We start from the raw sequence: 17,368 nt of genomic DNA on the forward strand, positions 1-17,368 counted from the left end.
TTTGGGCATGGAGTGTACTATTGGGAATTTTTTGTGGCAAAAGCCTCAAAGGAAATGTGGGATTCATTGGTGTGAATGGCGTCAATTATGTGAGCTTAAAGAAAATGTTGGCATAAGATGAAAGTGTTTATCCAAGTTTAATTTGGCTTTACTTGCAAAGCAATGATGGCATTTAATTTGTTATTCGAATTGTTTGCTATCTCACACGCTAAAAGCTAAGTATTTCTCAAATTTGGGTTTCTTAATTCAATTTTAGGAAATATACTTTCATATACCTAGAAAAGCATGTAGGCTGCTAAGGGACTTCTTTAAGTTGTTACAAGGACAAAGATTTCAATTTATGAGGAAACTTGGGTGCCTGGAGCTGTAAATTTCAAATTTCAAAAGCATGTTAATAACCTTAATGTTAGTTTGGTAGCTGATTTAATTCATTTCACTACAAGGTTTTGGAGAGAAGAGTTTATTAACAATACCTTTACTGCAGTTGATGCAGAAAGAATCCTTTGTATTCCCCTTTTACGTATCCCACATGATGACAACCTTGTCTGGCGAGGCAAGGCCAAGCTTCTGGTGAATATTCGATGCATAGTGAGTACAAATTACTTTTACAAGGTATTCATACACTTACTCCTAACTATATTCAAGATGTTTACATATCTTTTTACAAAAAGCTTTTGCTTATAGATCTGCCTCCCAAATTAAAAATTACAAATTGGAGAATTTCTCAAAAATTTATTCCTACTTTTAATAATCTACACTATAGAAGATTGATTGGATCCTCAAGATGTCTCAGATGTTCTGGTGAAACAGAAACTATAGAACATGTTTTTCAAGACTGCCTCACTACAAAGGAAATTTGGCAACAGTTAAACTTTCCTTAGCCCCAACAATATCAAACTCAAAATACAAAGACTAGATGACATTTATTTTTCAAAATAACTCAGTTTATCAGTGCAAAATAGTAGCTTGTACCATATGAGTAATATGGACTGCTAGAAACAAAATAGCACATGAAGGAGATCGACTCATAGCTTTAGCTACAACAAGTTTTATTCTAAATTATCTACGAGATTTGAATGGGTTGAACAAAAAGTTACCTATATGAAGGGTGGAGTTTGAATAATGAAAGCTGCCAGAAAGTCTAAATATGAAAATCAATTTTGATGATGCTTTTCATATATAAAGGAAAAGATCATGTTCGGGGATTGTAATAAGAGACTTAAACGAGATGGTTTTGGGATCCAAAATTATCTTGAATGACTACATACCTACAACGTTCACTGGAAAAGCACTTGCATTTTTTAGGTTATTCAAATAGGTCTGTAACACCCTATACCTAATCTGATCAATGGATCTGGGTATTGAATGTCACAATTAACCCAATTAACTTAACAAAATTTCTAAAATTGGTTCATTCACGTACTTAGACAATATTAAATTCTAACTCATAACTTACTAGAAATAAATCATTACAAATTTAATACCATATTAAATCTAACAGTTATTTATAATTTTAAATGAAGACTTATATACAAATATTTCCAACTCAATCTCTGAGGTGTGGCCTCAAAGGGGACCTCTCTATATGCATGATACAACTACTGTGCCCTTCACACAAAGTTAGCCATGTCTGGCTTGGTCCACTCACATTGACTTCAATAATTTCAATCCTGCAACCAAGGTAGTTCAATCATAAGTTCAGATGAACTTGGTGATATTCTATGAACTATAAGCACCATATTTCCGGAAACAAAATAAAAACATAGAATTTGAAACTCCTTGAGCATCCTAGGACATCCCACTAATTTGTTGGTGTGACCAAAGCCTTGGAATCTTTGAGCCAATTGTTTGGCAGACTTAGTCTCTAGTTTAGACATAGATGCGCTTTTCCAAGTATTAACTTTTTTTGGGATTTGACCCTGCATTGCTTCCTCACTAACATCCATATTAACCTTCCTAGTGTGTTTCCTTAAAGATAGTCACACATGTAATCATTTAGATTGTCGTCTTCTACTAATAGGCTTACCTTTGTAATCGCCTCAATGGTGGATCCTTGATCTGATCCAATCATTCCACACGAAAATCATTATATAATTACCATATTACCTTGACAACTATCTTCCTTTGACTTAGCCCTAGCATAAACCCTTTCTTAAGGGAACCCAATTCCACTATCTTCATATGTAGTCTCGTAAATAACATTTGGCTGCTCAGTAAACACCCTTTCCTTATGGACTTGTACTATGTAGGATAATAAGATTTTTCCTTTTAAAAATGCTTTGCTAAGACATTTCTAGTAGAAGATATCCCCGAGATGTCTATCTCTCTCTCAAATTTCTCTTTGACAGATTTTCCACAACGAATATTCTATTATAGACTCATCATGCTAGAATAGGCCAAACAGGCCTCCTCACCTTTAGCTAAATCCTGGTGGATTCTTTATCAAAGAAAATTCGTGGTGAACTTACCCTTTTCAGCGTACCTTTTACTCGTAAACTGTTAGGACTAGAATCTATTTATTCATCCCAGTATTGTACCCAATACCAGTTTACTCGCCAAATACTAGCTAACTTATCCAATCGAACATTTAAATACTTCCAAGTGAATATCCATTCCATTACATTTATTATGTTAAACCTACTTATACCAATTCCTCACAATCATCGAAATCTAGCATATTCCCTTATTGACATACCTGCGTTTTAAATGTTTCTACTAGACTATCTTATTCTTGCAATTTGGTGGATCCTCTTACTATCCTATTTGTCCGCATTCTCAGACGCTCTAAGATTATTTTATTATGCTACTCATCGCACAAGTCAATCCATGATTTACTCTTTTTATGTCTTGACAACTTCTGGTTTAACATCTTGGCAGACTTCATAGGTGGCATAGCCCAGCTATGGTCTTATGCAACACGACAACACCATGTTTACTATTCTGGCGAGCTTCATATGTTATCATAACCTAATTATGGTCTTACACAATATGATTCTATGTTCACTGTATTGGCAGACTTCCGATTTTGAGGAATCAATAAACCTCTTCCGAGGTGTCACCCTTGAAATACCTATAAACTATTTCTATAGTGTCGCCTCAAAGGACCAGTTGATAACCATCGTCGCAGTGTCACTCCATAGAGTTGATTGACTGTCATCACGGTGTCATTCTAGCAATCCAGTCGATAATTGCTATCGTAGTGTTGCTCTATAAAGTCGATAGATTGTCATCACAGTGTCGCTCTAGCGAGCCAGTTGATACCATTCTATAATACCGCCAAACTCCCTTGTATCCCCTTATCAATTTGCTCATTCCTCCAATTCGCAAATTATTCCTATCTTTATCTCCTCGCCCAATTTCCTCTGTACTTCACATACCATATGAATATTTATTTTAAACAATACATTGTTCTAGTTACTATAACATACAGTATGTCATTTATCTATTTGTTAATTCACAACCATACAACCGTCAACAAATAAACTTGCAATAGTACACACTCACAATATTATGCACACATAGCCTACTCAACCCCTATGTTCATACACAAACATGGTTTTAGATGCAACTCAAAGTACGCACGAACATGGCTCAAACAAGCAACAAAACATCATTGATAACCTAAAAGTAGAGTACAAAAACTCACATTTCTTCCTTTATCCTCGTCAACTTAGCTTCTCCAAACGCTAGAGCCTCCTCCTTCCTAACAACTAAAATTGACAACCATTTATCAATTAAATCAAAGGTATTCAAACCTTAAAGCCTAGAACCCAATTTACAGAAACTTATTAGGAGTCATCACCCTCCTTTCTCTAATTCAAGAGCCTAAAAAGATAAGAAAACTTACTAGTTTCTCAATTTCTCTGCTTCTGGAATTTAATTCTCATTATTTCTGTTTCATCCAAAGCTCTTTTAACTTTTCCCCTTCTTCGAAAAAACCAAACAAGATGATGCAGATAAGAGGAAATTGTAAACAAAATTGTGAAGAATTCATTTTTTGCATGAATGTCCCTTCTCTCTCAAATATATATAACTCCCTTACAGGGTCTCTTAACCTCTATCAGCCTATCACTGGTAATCATTATGTCTCCTACATATGGAACCAACTGGTTCCATTCTAACCAAACTAGAATTTAAACCTAACTAATTACTCACCAGCCACTAAAATTTTTAAATTTCTCAGTAGAGCCCAGCATCTTATCATTCTATTCAAATAACTCCTAACTTTCCTTTAAATTTAGGGCATAAGTGAAAATCGGGTGTGATAGGGTCTAAATCTGGGTTTTTAGGAGGTGGAAATTGATAGAGATGCACTCTCGGTAGTGAAAAAGCTACAAAAAGACAAAGAAGATAGATTTGAAATTAGTGCCTGCATAAAAAATTCGAAAATACTTTGCACATGTTATAAATTCTGTTTTTTAGGCATGCATCCAGAAAGGAGAACGGAGTAGCGTATTTTTTAGTTACAGAAGGTAGTAAAAGAGACGATTCAACTTTCTATTAAATGATTTTTTGTCAGATTACAGTTTTCTAATTAAGGAATATTTGAGTGTATCAGATAGGATTCTGTGAATATTTTATCCCTAACTTTAAGGCCAGTTTTAGGGACAACATCCCTAGAATTAGTCTGTTTCCTAGTATAAAGTTTCCTAAATTAGACTCACTATGTGTATAAATACTTATGTAATTTCTTGTGAATAAACAGAATTGAAATAGCCTGTTTTTAACATGGTATCAAAGCCTTTTTTAGCCCGATTTCTAGGATTTTTTTCTTTGTCTGCCATTTTTTTATACTCCCAATCAACCCTCAAACCTGTAGAATTTGTTTGAAAGAAACATGATTGAAACTGTCAAGACCAGTAACATTAGGGATATCTCAGAAGTCTTTGTGAATAACTCAAACCCAACAAGTGAGTTTCAAAACATCCAAGTAGCCTACAGGTTAAATGGGAAGAATTACCTAAAGTGGTCTCAACTGGTTCGCATGTTCTTGAAGGGAAGAAGAAAGTTGAGTCACTTACTCAGAAGTGGACCTAAAGAAGGAGATCCTAAGTTTGATTCTTGGGATGAACAAAACTCTATGGTAATGTCTTGGTTATGGAACTCTATGATGCCAAAAATCAGTGATACATGCATGTTTCTTAACACATCCAAAGAAATATGAGAAGCTGTGAAGCAGACTTATTCTAAAGTTTAAAAGGCTGCTTAAATATATGAAATCAAAACTAAGATTTCATCTACCAAGCAAAAAAGTTGATCAATCACGAAGTATTCCAATCTGTTGCAAAGTTTATGGCAAAAGATGGATCATTACCAGTGTATTCAAATGAAGTGCAGTGAGGATGCAGCACTCTTGAAAAGGTTCGTTGAAAATGATCAAATTTATGATTTTCTTGCTGTACTAAATGTTAAGTTTGATGTAGTAAGAGTTCAAATACTTGGAAAATAGGAACTACCATCACTAAATGGGACAATTGTGATTGTTCATGCTGAGAAAGGAAGAAGAGGAGTTATGGTTGAGAATAGTCAAGTGGATAGTTCAACCTTGGTTACAAAAGCTGTAAATGAGAGGAGATTTGGTGATAGTAGATAGACAGAACGTACAAAGCCTATTAACAGGAATTTCGTATGGTGTACCTACTGTAAAAAACCCCGTCACACTAAAGAAAGATGCTGGAAACTCCATAGGAAGCCACAGACAATAAAAAAAAATTCAGAAAAAAGGTGGACAACCAAAGGGACAAGGGCAAGCAAATACAGGAAGATAGCTGGATGGAAAAAATAATTCTCAAGAATCACCTGTTGAATTTAATAAATAAGAAATTGAGAAGTTAAAAAATTTGCTAGGATCATTAGAAAAATCTTCTTCAACAAGTACTTGTAGTTTGTTTTTTTTCAGGTATATCCTCTTCTCAAAATTCTAAAGTCTCGGATATACTCACCAAAAGTTCTTGGGTCATTGACTCAGGAGCTACAGACCACATAACCCACTCCTCACAAAAAATTGTTTCATATACACCTTGCCCTAGTAGTAGAAAGGTAATAGTAGCCGATGGTTCTGTGATCGCAGTGGCTGGTCAAGGTGATATTATTATAAACAAAACCCTTACGTTTAAAAATGTCCTTCATGTTCCAAAACTATTTACTAGTCTTTTATCCATCCAAAGAATTACCAAAGACTCTAACTATAGTGTGGTTTTCTATCACAATCGATGTTTTTTTCAGGAACAGAATACGAGGAGGATGATTGGACATGCTAAGGAAGTAAATGGCCTATACTATCTTGAAGAATCCAATGGAGAAGTTAGTGCTCTGAATTCCTCACCATTATCTTTCATATTTAAATCTATTAAAACCAATAAAGACCAAATTTGGCTCCATCACCTTCGCCTTCGTCATCCATCGTTTAGAGTCATTAAAATTTTGTTTCCTTCATTGTTCAAAAGATTAACTGTTGAAAAATTCCATTGTAATGTCTGTGAACTTGCAAAACATAAACGTCCCTCTTTTCCGGTAAGTAATAAAAGAATATCTACTCCTTTTACTCTTATTCATAGTGATGTTTAGGGACCATCCACTATTTCAAATATTTCTGGGGCTCGGTGGTTTGAATCCTTTATTGATGATTGTACTCATGTGTCTTGGATAATTCATTTTGTAACACCCCCTACCGATGTCCAACACCGGGACAGGATACGAGGCATTATCGGATTTAAATGCAAACGATCATGAAATCCGAGCCATAAAATTTTATTCCAAATTAAACCAATCGAATATATTCATAGTGTCCCTATTATGTGTTTACGAGGACCATAACATGCATTTAAAATGGTCCGGGACTAAACTGAGAACTTTGGAAAGTTCTGGGAAAACTTAGAAATTTTTCTCATAAAACAGGGCCACACGCTCGTGTGGACACAAGGGCACAATTGTCCTCAGGCCGTGTAACTCTCTATTTATGATGTCAACACATAGTTTGAACCGCACGACCAGGCCACACGCCCGTGTCACCAGATCATGTCCCTCACATGGATGAGACACACGGATGTGTCTCAGCCCATGTAGCCAACACTTAAGTTATTTTCCAAGCCTTCATGTAACCCACAATCTCTTACATCTATATACATGTCATAATCACAATTCATAGTAACATTTTAATTATTAAAACACTATTTATTAAGACACAAAATGACTTTTTCAAGGCATCATACACGTTTTACATATCCTCACATTATACCGATTCTAGGCATACCAAATCTCATTTATTCGACCAAGTCAAATACTTTACCAGTTATTCTCTTATACCATGATTATCAACTTATCCATCCAGCATTCACGCTCAAGGCATTATTATCTTACTTGCCCTATTATACATTAACCAAGGTCATGACCACTTCGAATGGTCATGAAGCATTCATCACACATGCATGTCACAACACCAATCATGCATGGCCAACCATCATGCTCACAGCATTTCATCACAAACATTACAACATAGCATGGATAGATAGATTTACAAACCATACTCAATATGAGCCATACCCTATGGCCATATACAAATAAATCAAAATAAGCCAATATATTTGGCCAAATCATAGAACACATATCATAAAAACTAATTCCTATACATGCCACTCACTTGAAACTTCTCAACCTATATATCAATATCCCAAGGTGATAGCTTGGTAGTGTGATGTTGCCTCCGACGTTATCCAACCCTAAACTGACCTGAAAACACTAAAAGAAATAGAAAGGATGGAGTAAGCTTTACGCTTAGTAAGCTCGTATGAAAATAATAAGTAAGGAATTAATATGCTATTTCAATTTCTCTCTATTTATTAAAATCCAATCAAGCTATTTTCTTGAGCCACAGTCACTAAATCATTTATAGCTTGAGCTACTGAACTCCAAATTAAGATCCGTTAATTTTCCTAGAAATTAGAGTCACATATATTTGTATCATAAAATTTTCAGAATTTTTGGTCTAGCCAATAAGTACAATTTATTCTTTAAAGTCTCCCCTATTTCGCTATTCGATAGTTCCGACCTCTCTTCACTAAAACTTAATTATCTCTTAGTACGGGATTTGGATAATGTTCCCATATATTTCTATTGAAATAGACTCATTAAAGACTTAGTCATATGAATTCTAACCCATAGTTATTTTTTTAAAATTTATAGTGATTTTACAAAGTTAGAACAGGGGATTCCAAACTCATTCTGACTCTATCTTACAAGAATTCGAATATCTCATAATATTAAATTATTTTGCTTATACCATTTCTTCTATGTGAAACTAGTCTCAATAAGATTTCATTTCATATTTAATTCAGCATTTAATTCAACTTCTACAATTTTTGGTAGATTTTCAAAGTCGGACTATTGTTGTTGTCCAAACAGTTTTAGAACAACAAAATGATGTTCATCATAAGATTGCCATAAAAATATTATTCTCATATGTATGATTCATCTATTTGCACTTTACCATAAGTCCATTTCATTTCATGTGTCAAACACATGTTCATGGGTTTCGAGTACGTACCTGTGCTATCTCTTAGCACAACCACTCATCCAAACATGACAATCATATACATCATACTAGTATCATCTAAGCATAGATGAGTTTATCATTTCAAGTATTTCCATTTCTATTTCTCATGTTAATCCCATTGAATTTCTCGGGGATCTCAATGGATAGCCCATTTACCGTCAATTCATACAAGTGATCATCTCAATACGCACTCCCGCAAACCTTATATCTAACGATGGGATTACCAGTCCAGGCTAAATCCCCCGTAGAATAAATTCATAGAGCAATGTCGGGATTACCAGTCTAGGCTAAATCCCTTTCAACGACAATTGCTCTCATAAGCTCGGATCTAAATTGCCAGTCCAGGCTAAATTCAGTCCTCATTCTGATTACCCATCCAGGCTAAATCCATAATGCACACATATTCTTTGGGAAGCCCGATTATTAAAGGAACACCTGTCTAGGCTAGATCCTTTCTATTTTGAGATCGTCAGATCACCCGTTCAAGCTAAATCCTTTACTGCAACACATTTCAGGATCTCATATTATGTAAGAAATGATATATCCATCAAATATCCCTTTTTATTCAATCGGGACACTTTATCAACTTTTCATTAGTACAACCTTTCCCATGTATTATTTCACAATGTCTATCAACATTATAATTCATGCATGAATACACATTTTAATTTTTATTTGAGCATTAATCCATACAATAAAAATAACATATCACCTAGTTTTCATACAAACTTATTCATTTCATTTAAAATGTCAATTTCCATCAAATTTTCATTAACATCAAATTCAATACAATCATAGCAAGATATATTTCATGTATAGCAATAAATAACATGAATAATAGGCTTATTAAATGACACGAACTTACCTTGAATACGGAAATGACAAAATTACCATTTTAGTCCAAAACTTGTATTTTCCCGATTTAAGCCCGAATCTCAATTTCCTTTATCTATCATTTCAAATATAGCCTATTTAGGACTCACATTATTCAAATTGACCCAAAAATTATATTTTAGAAAATTTACAATTTTTCTCCTAAACTTTCACATATTTGCAATTTAGTCCCTAGGCTCGTAAAATGAAATGTGTTCAATTTCTTGATTACCCAAACCTAGCTGAACCATATTCAAGCTTATGGCAGCCCACATTTCTCATTAAAACAGATTTTTAGTTACCTATTTTACACTTTTTTCAATTTAGTCCTTTTTAGGCTTTTTCATGAAAAATCAGTTAGTAAAAGATGTTAAATACACTCTAATCTTTCATATTCTACCATTAGAAATCAAAATAATAGCATGTCATGCATAGGTAAAATTTTAAACATAAACCCTAGCTCAAAATAACGGTAGAAATGAGTAGAGCATGTTACCGAGATTTCAAAAATGCATAGAATGTTAAAAATAGGGCTCGAGATCGCTTATTATTGAGCTTGGAAGCTTGGAAACCCTAGCCATGGCTCCCCTCTTGATGCACACAGCCATGGGAGGAAGATGAACATATTTGGCTTTTACCCCTAAATGACCAAAATGCCCTTTTTAACAATCTTTCAAATTTTACCCTTCCAAGCCCATTTTTGTCCAAATTTTTAGAACTTGGTCAAATTACTCTTTAAGGACCTCTATTAATAATCTAATTCAATTTCATGAAAATTTCTTCTAGAACGCCAAATTATTCGATTTAGTCCTTAAAGTCTAATTAAGCACTTTTCACATAAAATTTCCTCATGAAATTTTCACACAAGCATAGAGACATATCATAGACCTTATAATAATCATAAAATAATTATTACCATCTCAAATTTGTGATCTCGAAACCACTTTTCTGACTAGGCCTTAATTTGGGATGTTACACTTTTACAACAAAAATTTGATGTAAGGTCTGTCTTTCCAACCTTTTACAACATGATCAAAACATAATTTGGAGCTGAAATAAAAAGGTTTAGGCCAGACAATGCCAAGGACTATTTCAATCAATTTCTCTCACCATATTTCCAAGAAAGATGCATTATACATAAGTCATCTTGTGTTAGCACACCCCAACAAAATGGTATTGTCGAAAGAAAGAATGGTCACATTTTAGCTATTACAAGAGCCTTCTTGTTCCAAAAAAATGTCCCTAAACAATATTGGGGGAAGGTTGTTTTAACTGCTACTCATATGATAAATAGATTGCCTACAAAAGTCCTTGAATCACAAATTCCTATGCAAGTTCTAGAAAAATTCTTTCCTGATATCAATACTTCAAGTAACCTTACTTCCAAAATATTTGGCTATGTTGCCTTTGTACATGTACATTCTCAAAATAGAGGAAAATTTGATGCACGAGCTGTCAAGTGTGTCTTTCTCAGTTATTCTTCCACTCAAAAGGGGTACAAATGCTATCATCCAACACAAAAAAATTTTATGAATCAACGGATGTTACTTTTGCAGAACAAGAGAATTTCTTTACTCATCCATATCTTCAAGGGGAGATCTTATTCACAGAAGATAAGGACAAATAATTCTTTCTTCTTGAAATTCTAGCTCTTGTCCAACAACTAAGCACTTACATTCCATCTCCTATCCAGCAACCAAACACTCACATTCCAGCTTCTGTCCAACAACCAAACACTCACATTCCAGCTCCTCTCTAGCAACCAAACACTCCCACTCATCCTTGCCTGTTAACCAACCTGCTCGACTCGAAACTATGGCCCCTATGCAACCTGAAACAGAGCCTAATACACCAAATCACAAAGAGGAATTCAGGACACTACTCGTCCTTTACTGGTTTACTAAAGGAAAAAGGCACCGGTGCAGGTTCAATCATCTTTTTCTCCTATACAACCTGAGATAATTGCTGAACCTACTTCGAATACTAATACTGAAACTACTGAGAATTTAGATGATTTTCCCATTGCTATTAGAAAAGGGACTAGAGCATGTACAAAACATCCCTTGTACTTATTCATGTCTTACAAAAATTTGTCCCATAACCACAAATCCTTTCTTACTAGCATAAATTCTATCTCTATTCCCAAAACTGTATCTGAGGCATTAGAAGATGAGAATTGGATAAATGCCATGAAGGTTGACATGGAAGCTCTTGAAAAAAATAAGACATGGGACTTGGTGAAATTACCGAGAGGAAAGAAACTAGTGGGATGTCTGTAACACCCCTCGCCCGTATCCAAAGCCGGAACAGGGTTCAAGGTGCTACCCTAATTAAACAATAATAAACGAACAAAACCGAGTCATAAATCTATATTTCAATTTAAAGCTTGTCAAATTTCATATTTAATTCCCTAATATGGACCTACGAGGCCCAAAATATGCTTAGGAAGTGAATTGGGGCTAAACCAAGAACTTTGGAAACTTTTCCTTGAAAATAGGGGCACACGCCCGTGTGGCCTGGGACATGCCCGTGTGGCCTGCCCGTGGGGCTCCCATGGCCGTGGGGTCAGCCCGTGGGCAGATCTGACTTGCTCACACGACCATGGAACTAGCCTGTGGGCGATAGTGACTTTGCCACACGGCCTGGGCACACGCCCATGTGACTTGGCCGTGTGAAAATCTCATTTTTCACCATTTTAAAGCTATTTTCACATAACAAACACACCTAGTTCATGCTCAAAACATTGGCTTATAAATCTTGATCAAATAACATTCATTTATCCAATTTCCTGTACTTAATCACAATTATACACTAATAGAACCCAACCAATCAATTATTTCAATCCAAAATATGTATATTTCATTTTCAAACACAAAATATCACATTCAATATACTTTACATATTTAATCATTCACACAATTACATTATCAAATCAACTCTTATACATGCCATATAAATCAAAAAGTTGTTTAACAAAATCTACAGGAGTAAATTTGGATAGTGTGACCCTTGATGTAGATCCGATCCTTCGTATGTATGTAAGTCAATCTACAAAACAAATAACATACACAAGTAAGCTTATAGAAGCTTAGTAAGCTCATAGGCATAATTACACAAATCTTACCAAATATTGTACACAATCATATATCTATTAGCTAATCTAATTTATCCTACAAATCACAATTTCATTAATAAACTCATTTGGATGATTTCCAGGTTGCTATTCACAAATTTAACTCCCTTGGGCCCATTTCTCATTTACTTCCATTGTCAAATTAAGGAACAATAAAGGAATTGAGTGCTTCGTTAACACATTTCCATAGTAAACTATGGACTTTCACATTGTCACAAATCAAATTGTCACACATCACACACCGAAACCATAGCCCTGCCATGGTCTTACACGGATCACATAACATACCGATGCCATATCCCATATATGGTCTTATACGGAATCACATTATCACATTACACCGATACCATAGCCCAGCTATGGTCTTATACGGGAACACGAATCACATTGTATCTATGCCATAGCCCAGCTATGGTCTTATATGGAAGCACATATCACATCTTTTCCGTCATTTTATTATGGTCACAGAATAAAAGCACTCAAATCCATTGTTCCAAATAATATGTACTTTTACTTAAATACTATTTCATACTTTTTACAATTTAATAGTATTCATCTACAATAATATACTTAAAAACCATAATATTTTCATAACAAAACATTAAATTTGCCATATGAACTTACCTAGGCTAATTTGCAAAAGTTGTAGAAATTCAGGGACTATTCTTGAATTTTCTCCTTTCCATGATTCACTTCGTTTTTTTGATCTATAATTATAAAATCATTTCTTCATTAGCATCTTTTTCAATTCTATTCTATCTCACAATTTATGCCCTTAAATTTTCAAAATTAAACTATTACCCCAAACTTTTTAGTTTTTACAATTCAGTCCCTGCTCAATTTATTCATCAATTGAGCTAATTCCTCTCAAATAACACTTTATTAAGACATTATATACTACTTCAAAGCCTTTGAAATTCCAAGATTCAACATAAAACCTTAATTACAACAACTTCCACAATTTGATCCTAAAAATCAATTTCTATAAAAATCTCTTCATAAAATCATCATATAATGAAATTAAAACCTTAATTCCATGATAAATCATCATAAACTTTCAGCACTTATTCATGGAAACTTTCAAAATTACCCATGAAATCAAAAACTAATGAATTAAACAAGTCGACCTAGTTGTAAAAGTCTCAAAAACACAAAATTTACAAGAAATAATCAAGAATTGAGCTTACATGTAGTAAAAATATGAGAGACCAGCTTAAAAGAACCCTTCAATGGTGTTTTTACTAGAGAGGATGAATAAAAATGAAGAAAACTCTAGATTTACCTAATATATCATATTTTACAATTAAATTTTTACCCTATTTCCAATTTTGCCCCTTGTTCACACTTGATTTTTATTTTTCCTGCACACACATGCCATCCAGCTCAATAATAGGTGTTTAATTGCCTATTTAGTCCTCTTTTAATTATTAATAGAGCTATTTAATCACATTTCACAATTTTGTACTTAATTTCAATTTAGTCCTTTTTACCCAATTGACTACCGAAACCTTAAAATTTCGTGACAAAACTTTAATACTAACTTACTAACACTCCATAAATATTTTTAAAAATATTTATGGCTCGGTTTATGAATTCGAGGTCTCGATACCTCGTTTTTATCTTATTTAATCTACACATTTCTTTTAATTCATAATTTCACAAATTCAAAATTATTTCTAAAACCACACTTAACATTTACTTACTAATATCTAAACTCACATGTCGGATTTAGTGATTTCAAATCACTATTCCGATATCATTGAAATTTGGGTCGTTACAATGTCGCTGGTGTATACAGTGAAATATAAGTCAGATGGTTTTTTGGAGAGGTACAAAGCAAGATTGGTTGCTAAAGGGTACACTTAAATGTATGGAATAGACTACCTTGAGACATTTTCCCCTGTTGCAAAGATGAAAACTATGAGAGTGATGTTGTCACTAGCTGCAAACCGAGGCTGGAAATTACAGCAATTTGACATCAAAACACCTTTTTACATGGTGATCTTGAGGAGGAAGTCTATATGCATGTTCCACCAGGATTCGGTCCAAATACAAGATAGGTAGTTTGCAGACTAAAAAAGGCTTTGTACGGACTAAAACAGTCTCTGAGGGCTTGGTTTGGAAGATTTACCAAAGTAATGCTCAAGTTGGGGTATAAACAGAGTCAAGGAGATCACACTTTGTTTTTAAAACACTCATCTTCAGGGGGAGTGACTGCTTTATTAGTCTATGTGGATGACATTATAGTGACTGGTGATGATCTGGAAGGAATTGAGAATTTAAAGAAATGCCTAGTAAAAGAATTTGAAGTCAAAGAGCTCGGTAAGTTAAAATATTTCCTTGGTATTGAAGTGGCACACTCTCGGAAAGGAATATTCATATCTCTGCAAAAATACATAGTTGATTTGTTGATAGAGATGGGTAAGTTGGGATGTAAACCAGCAGAGACACCCATAGAGGTGAACCACAGACTTGGAGATGCACTAGAAGATGCAACAGTTGATAAAAGTTCATATTAAAGACTTGTGGGGAAGCTCATTTACTTGTCTCATACCAGACCAGATATTGCTTATACAGTCGATGTTGTAAATCAGTTTATGCACAACCCCAAAGAATCACATCTTAGAGCTGTATATCAGATTCTACAATACTTAAAAGGCACGCCAGGCAAAGGAATCCTATTTAAAAAGGGGGAGAATTTAACCCTTGAAGCCTATACTGATGCAAATTATGCAGGGTCTATGGTTGATAGAAGATCAACCTCTGGCTATTGCACTTTATTAGAAGGTAACCTTGTGACTTGGAGGAGTAAAAAACAAAATGTTGTGGCTAGATCTAGTGCAGAAGCTGAATTTAGGGCTATGGCTCTTGGAGTTTGTTAGTTATTATGGCTAAAAATTATTTTGGAAGATTTGAAGATCAAGTAGGAAGGTCCAATGAAATTGTATTGTGATAATAAGTCTGTTATCAATATTGCACATAATCCAGTTCAACATGATCGTACGAAGCACGTTGAGGTTGACAGACATTTTATAAAGGAAAAACTGGATAGTGGCTTAATTTTCACTCCATTTGTATCCACTGATTGTCAACTAGCAGACATACTTACCAAAGGATTGTCTGGGAAATCGTTTCAGAAACTAGTAACCAAGCTGAGAATGGATGATATCCACTTCCCAGCTTGAGGGGGAGTGTCATATTACAGTTTTCTAATTAAGGAATATTTGAGTGTATCAGATAGGATTCTATAAATAATTTATCCCTAACTTTAAGGCTGTTTTTAGGGAAAGCATCCCTAGAATTAGTCTGTTTCCTAGTATAAAGTTTCCTAAGTTAGGCTCACTATGTGTATAAATATTTATGTAATTTCTTGTGAATAAATAGAATTGAAATAGCCTGTTTTTAACATTTTTCTCCCTTTTTGGTTGCGGTGGTAGAAAACAATTGGTGGTGGATGGATCCACCAAATTAAGCTGTGACGCTTGCCGGATTTGGAAGATAGTCCCTGAAATCGTTTCATCTTCAAGAGGCAAAAGACAATTTGTCGAAGCTAGGTTTTTGTTCTTTTCATATGCTTTAAGAAAGTTATTTATCCCGGTTTTAGCTGGATTTATTTTTTAATGAGTTAACTTTTTCTTTTTCTATGTAATTTACAGCCCTCATTTACTATATGCTTTGTAAGTTATTTTTTATTTAATAAAAACCCAACCGTTTCCACTAAAAAAAAGTCACACATGAAACAAACATACTTGTTAGTAAAATTTTATAATACTACATTTATTTTTAAATATATATAATCATATATTGAAAATTTTATATTAATAGGATAAGAAAAATAAATAAAAATATTCACATGTGAATAGACGAAATAATCAATAAATATGGTGACCGAAATACAATTTTTTTATGGGTTTTATTCACAACACAAAAAAAGTGAAAACTATCAACCGACTTGAGGATGGGGATAGTCGGATGATGGTGGGAGATGAAGGGATCAAACAAATTGCATGTTAGTATTTTTCAGAGTTATTCACCTCACAATGTAGAGAAGATAGTAGGAAGCTCCTTTTAAGTATTCCGATTCATATTACTAAAGGTGTGAACAATTTCTTGAGATCGAGATTTACTGAGGAGGAGATAGTGGCGGCCATAAGTAGTATGCACCCTACGAAGTCACCGATGAAAGATGGCATGCCAACTTTTTTTTACCGAAAATTTTGGCATATAATTAGTACAAATGTCAATAAGTATTACCTTGATATATTGAATAATGGCAGATCTTTGGTAGAGATCAATATACTAATATAGTGCTTATTCCGAAGCAATCTAATTCTGTTAATATGACGCATTTTAGATCGACTAGCCTTTGTAATGTTTTGTTTTAAATAATTTCCGAAGCAATTGTTCATAGATTATAAATGATTATGTCACATTGTATTCACGAGGTGCAAAGTACATTTGTATCAAGGAGGTTGATTACGGATAATGTGTTAATGGCTTCCGAATTATCACATTCTTTCAAGAAGAAAAAAGGCGGACGAAAAGGATAATTTGCATTCAAGCTGGATATAAGCAACGCATATGATAGAGTGGAGTGGCATTTGGTTGAAGAGGTAATGCTTAAGATGGGTTTTTTTGAGGCGTGGATCAATTTGGTAATGCAATGTGTAAAGTCTATCAAGTACTTAGTGGTTTTGAATGGTGTACTAAGAGGGCAAATCTCCCCTTCTAGAGGACTTCAACAAGGTGACCTGTTGAGTCCTTTCTTATTTCTTTTCTGAAGTGAGGGATTATTAGCTTTATTACAATTA

At 34.2% G+C, this 17,368-nt stretch overlaps 1 protein-coding gene across 1 annotated transcript; it reads left to right on the forward strand.

The window, feature by feature from the left end:
* The first annotated feature begins 14,695 nt into the window (after positions 1 to 14,695).
* Positions 14,696 to 15,742, forward strand: LOC128296616 (uncharacterized). Its single transcript, XM_053032049.1, has 4 exons — positions 14,696 to 14,879; positions 14,973 to 15,065; positions 15,294 to 15,434; positions 15,546 to 15,742. The coding sequence occupies exons 1-4, from the start codon at positions 14,696 to 14,698 to the stop codon at positions 15,740 to 15,742; spliced, it is 615 nt and encodes a 204-aa protein (XP_052888009.1).
* Positions 15,743 to 17,368: the final 1,626 nt, after the last annotated feature.

The sequence above is a fragment of the Gossypium arboreum genome, chromosome 8 (assembly GCF_025698485.1).
Source record: "Gossypium arboreum isolate Shixiya-1 chromosome 8, ASM2569848v2, whole genome shotgun sequence".
NCBI classification, from domain to species: domain Eukaryota; kingdom Viridiplantae; phylum Streptophyta; class Magnoliopsida; order Malvales; family Malvaceae; genus Gossypium; species Gossypium arboreum.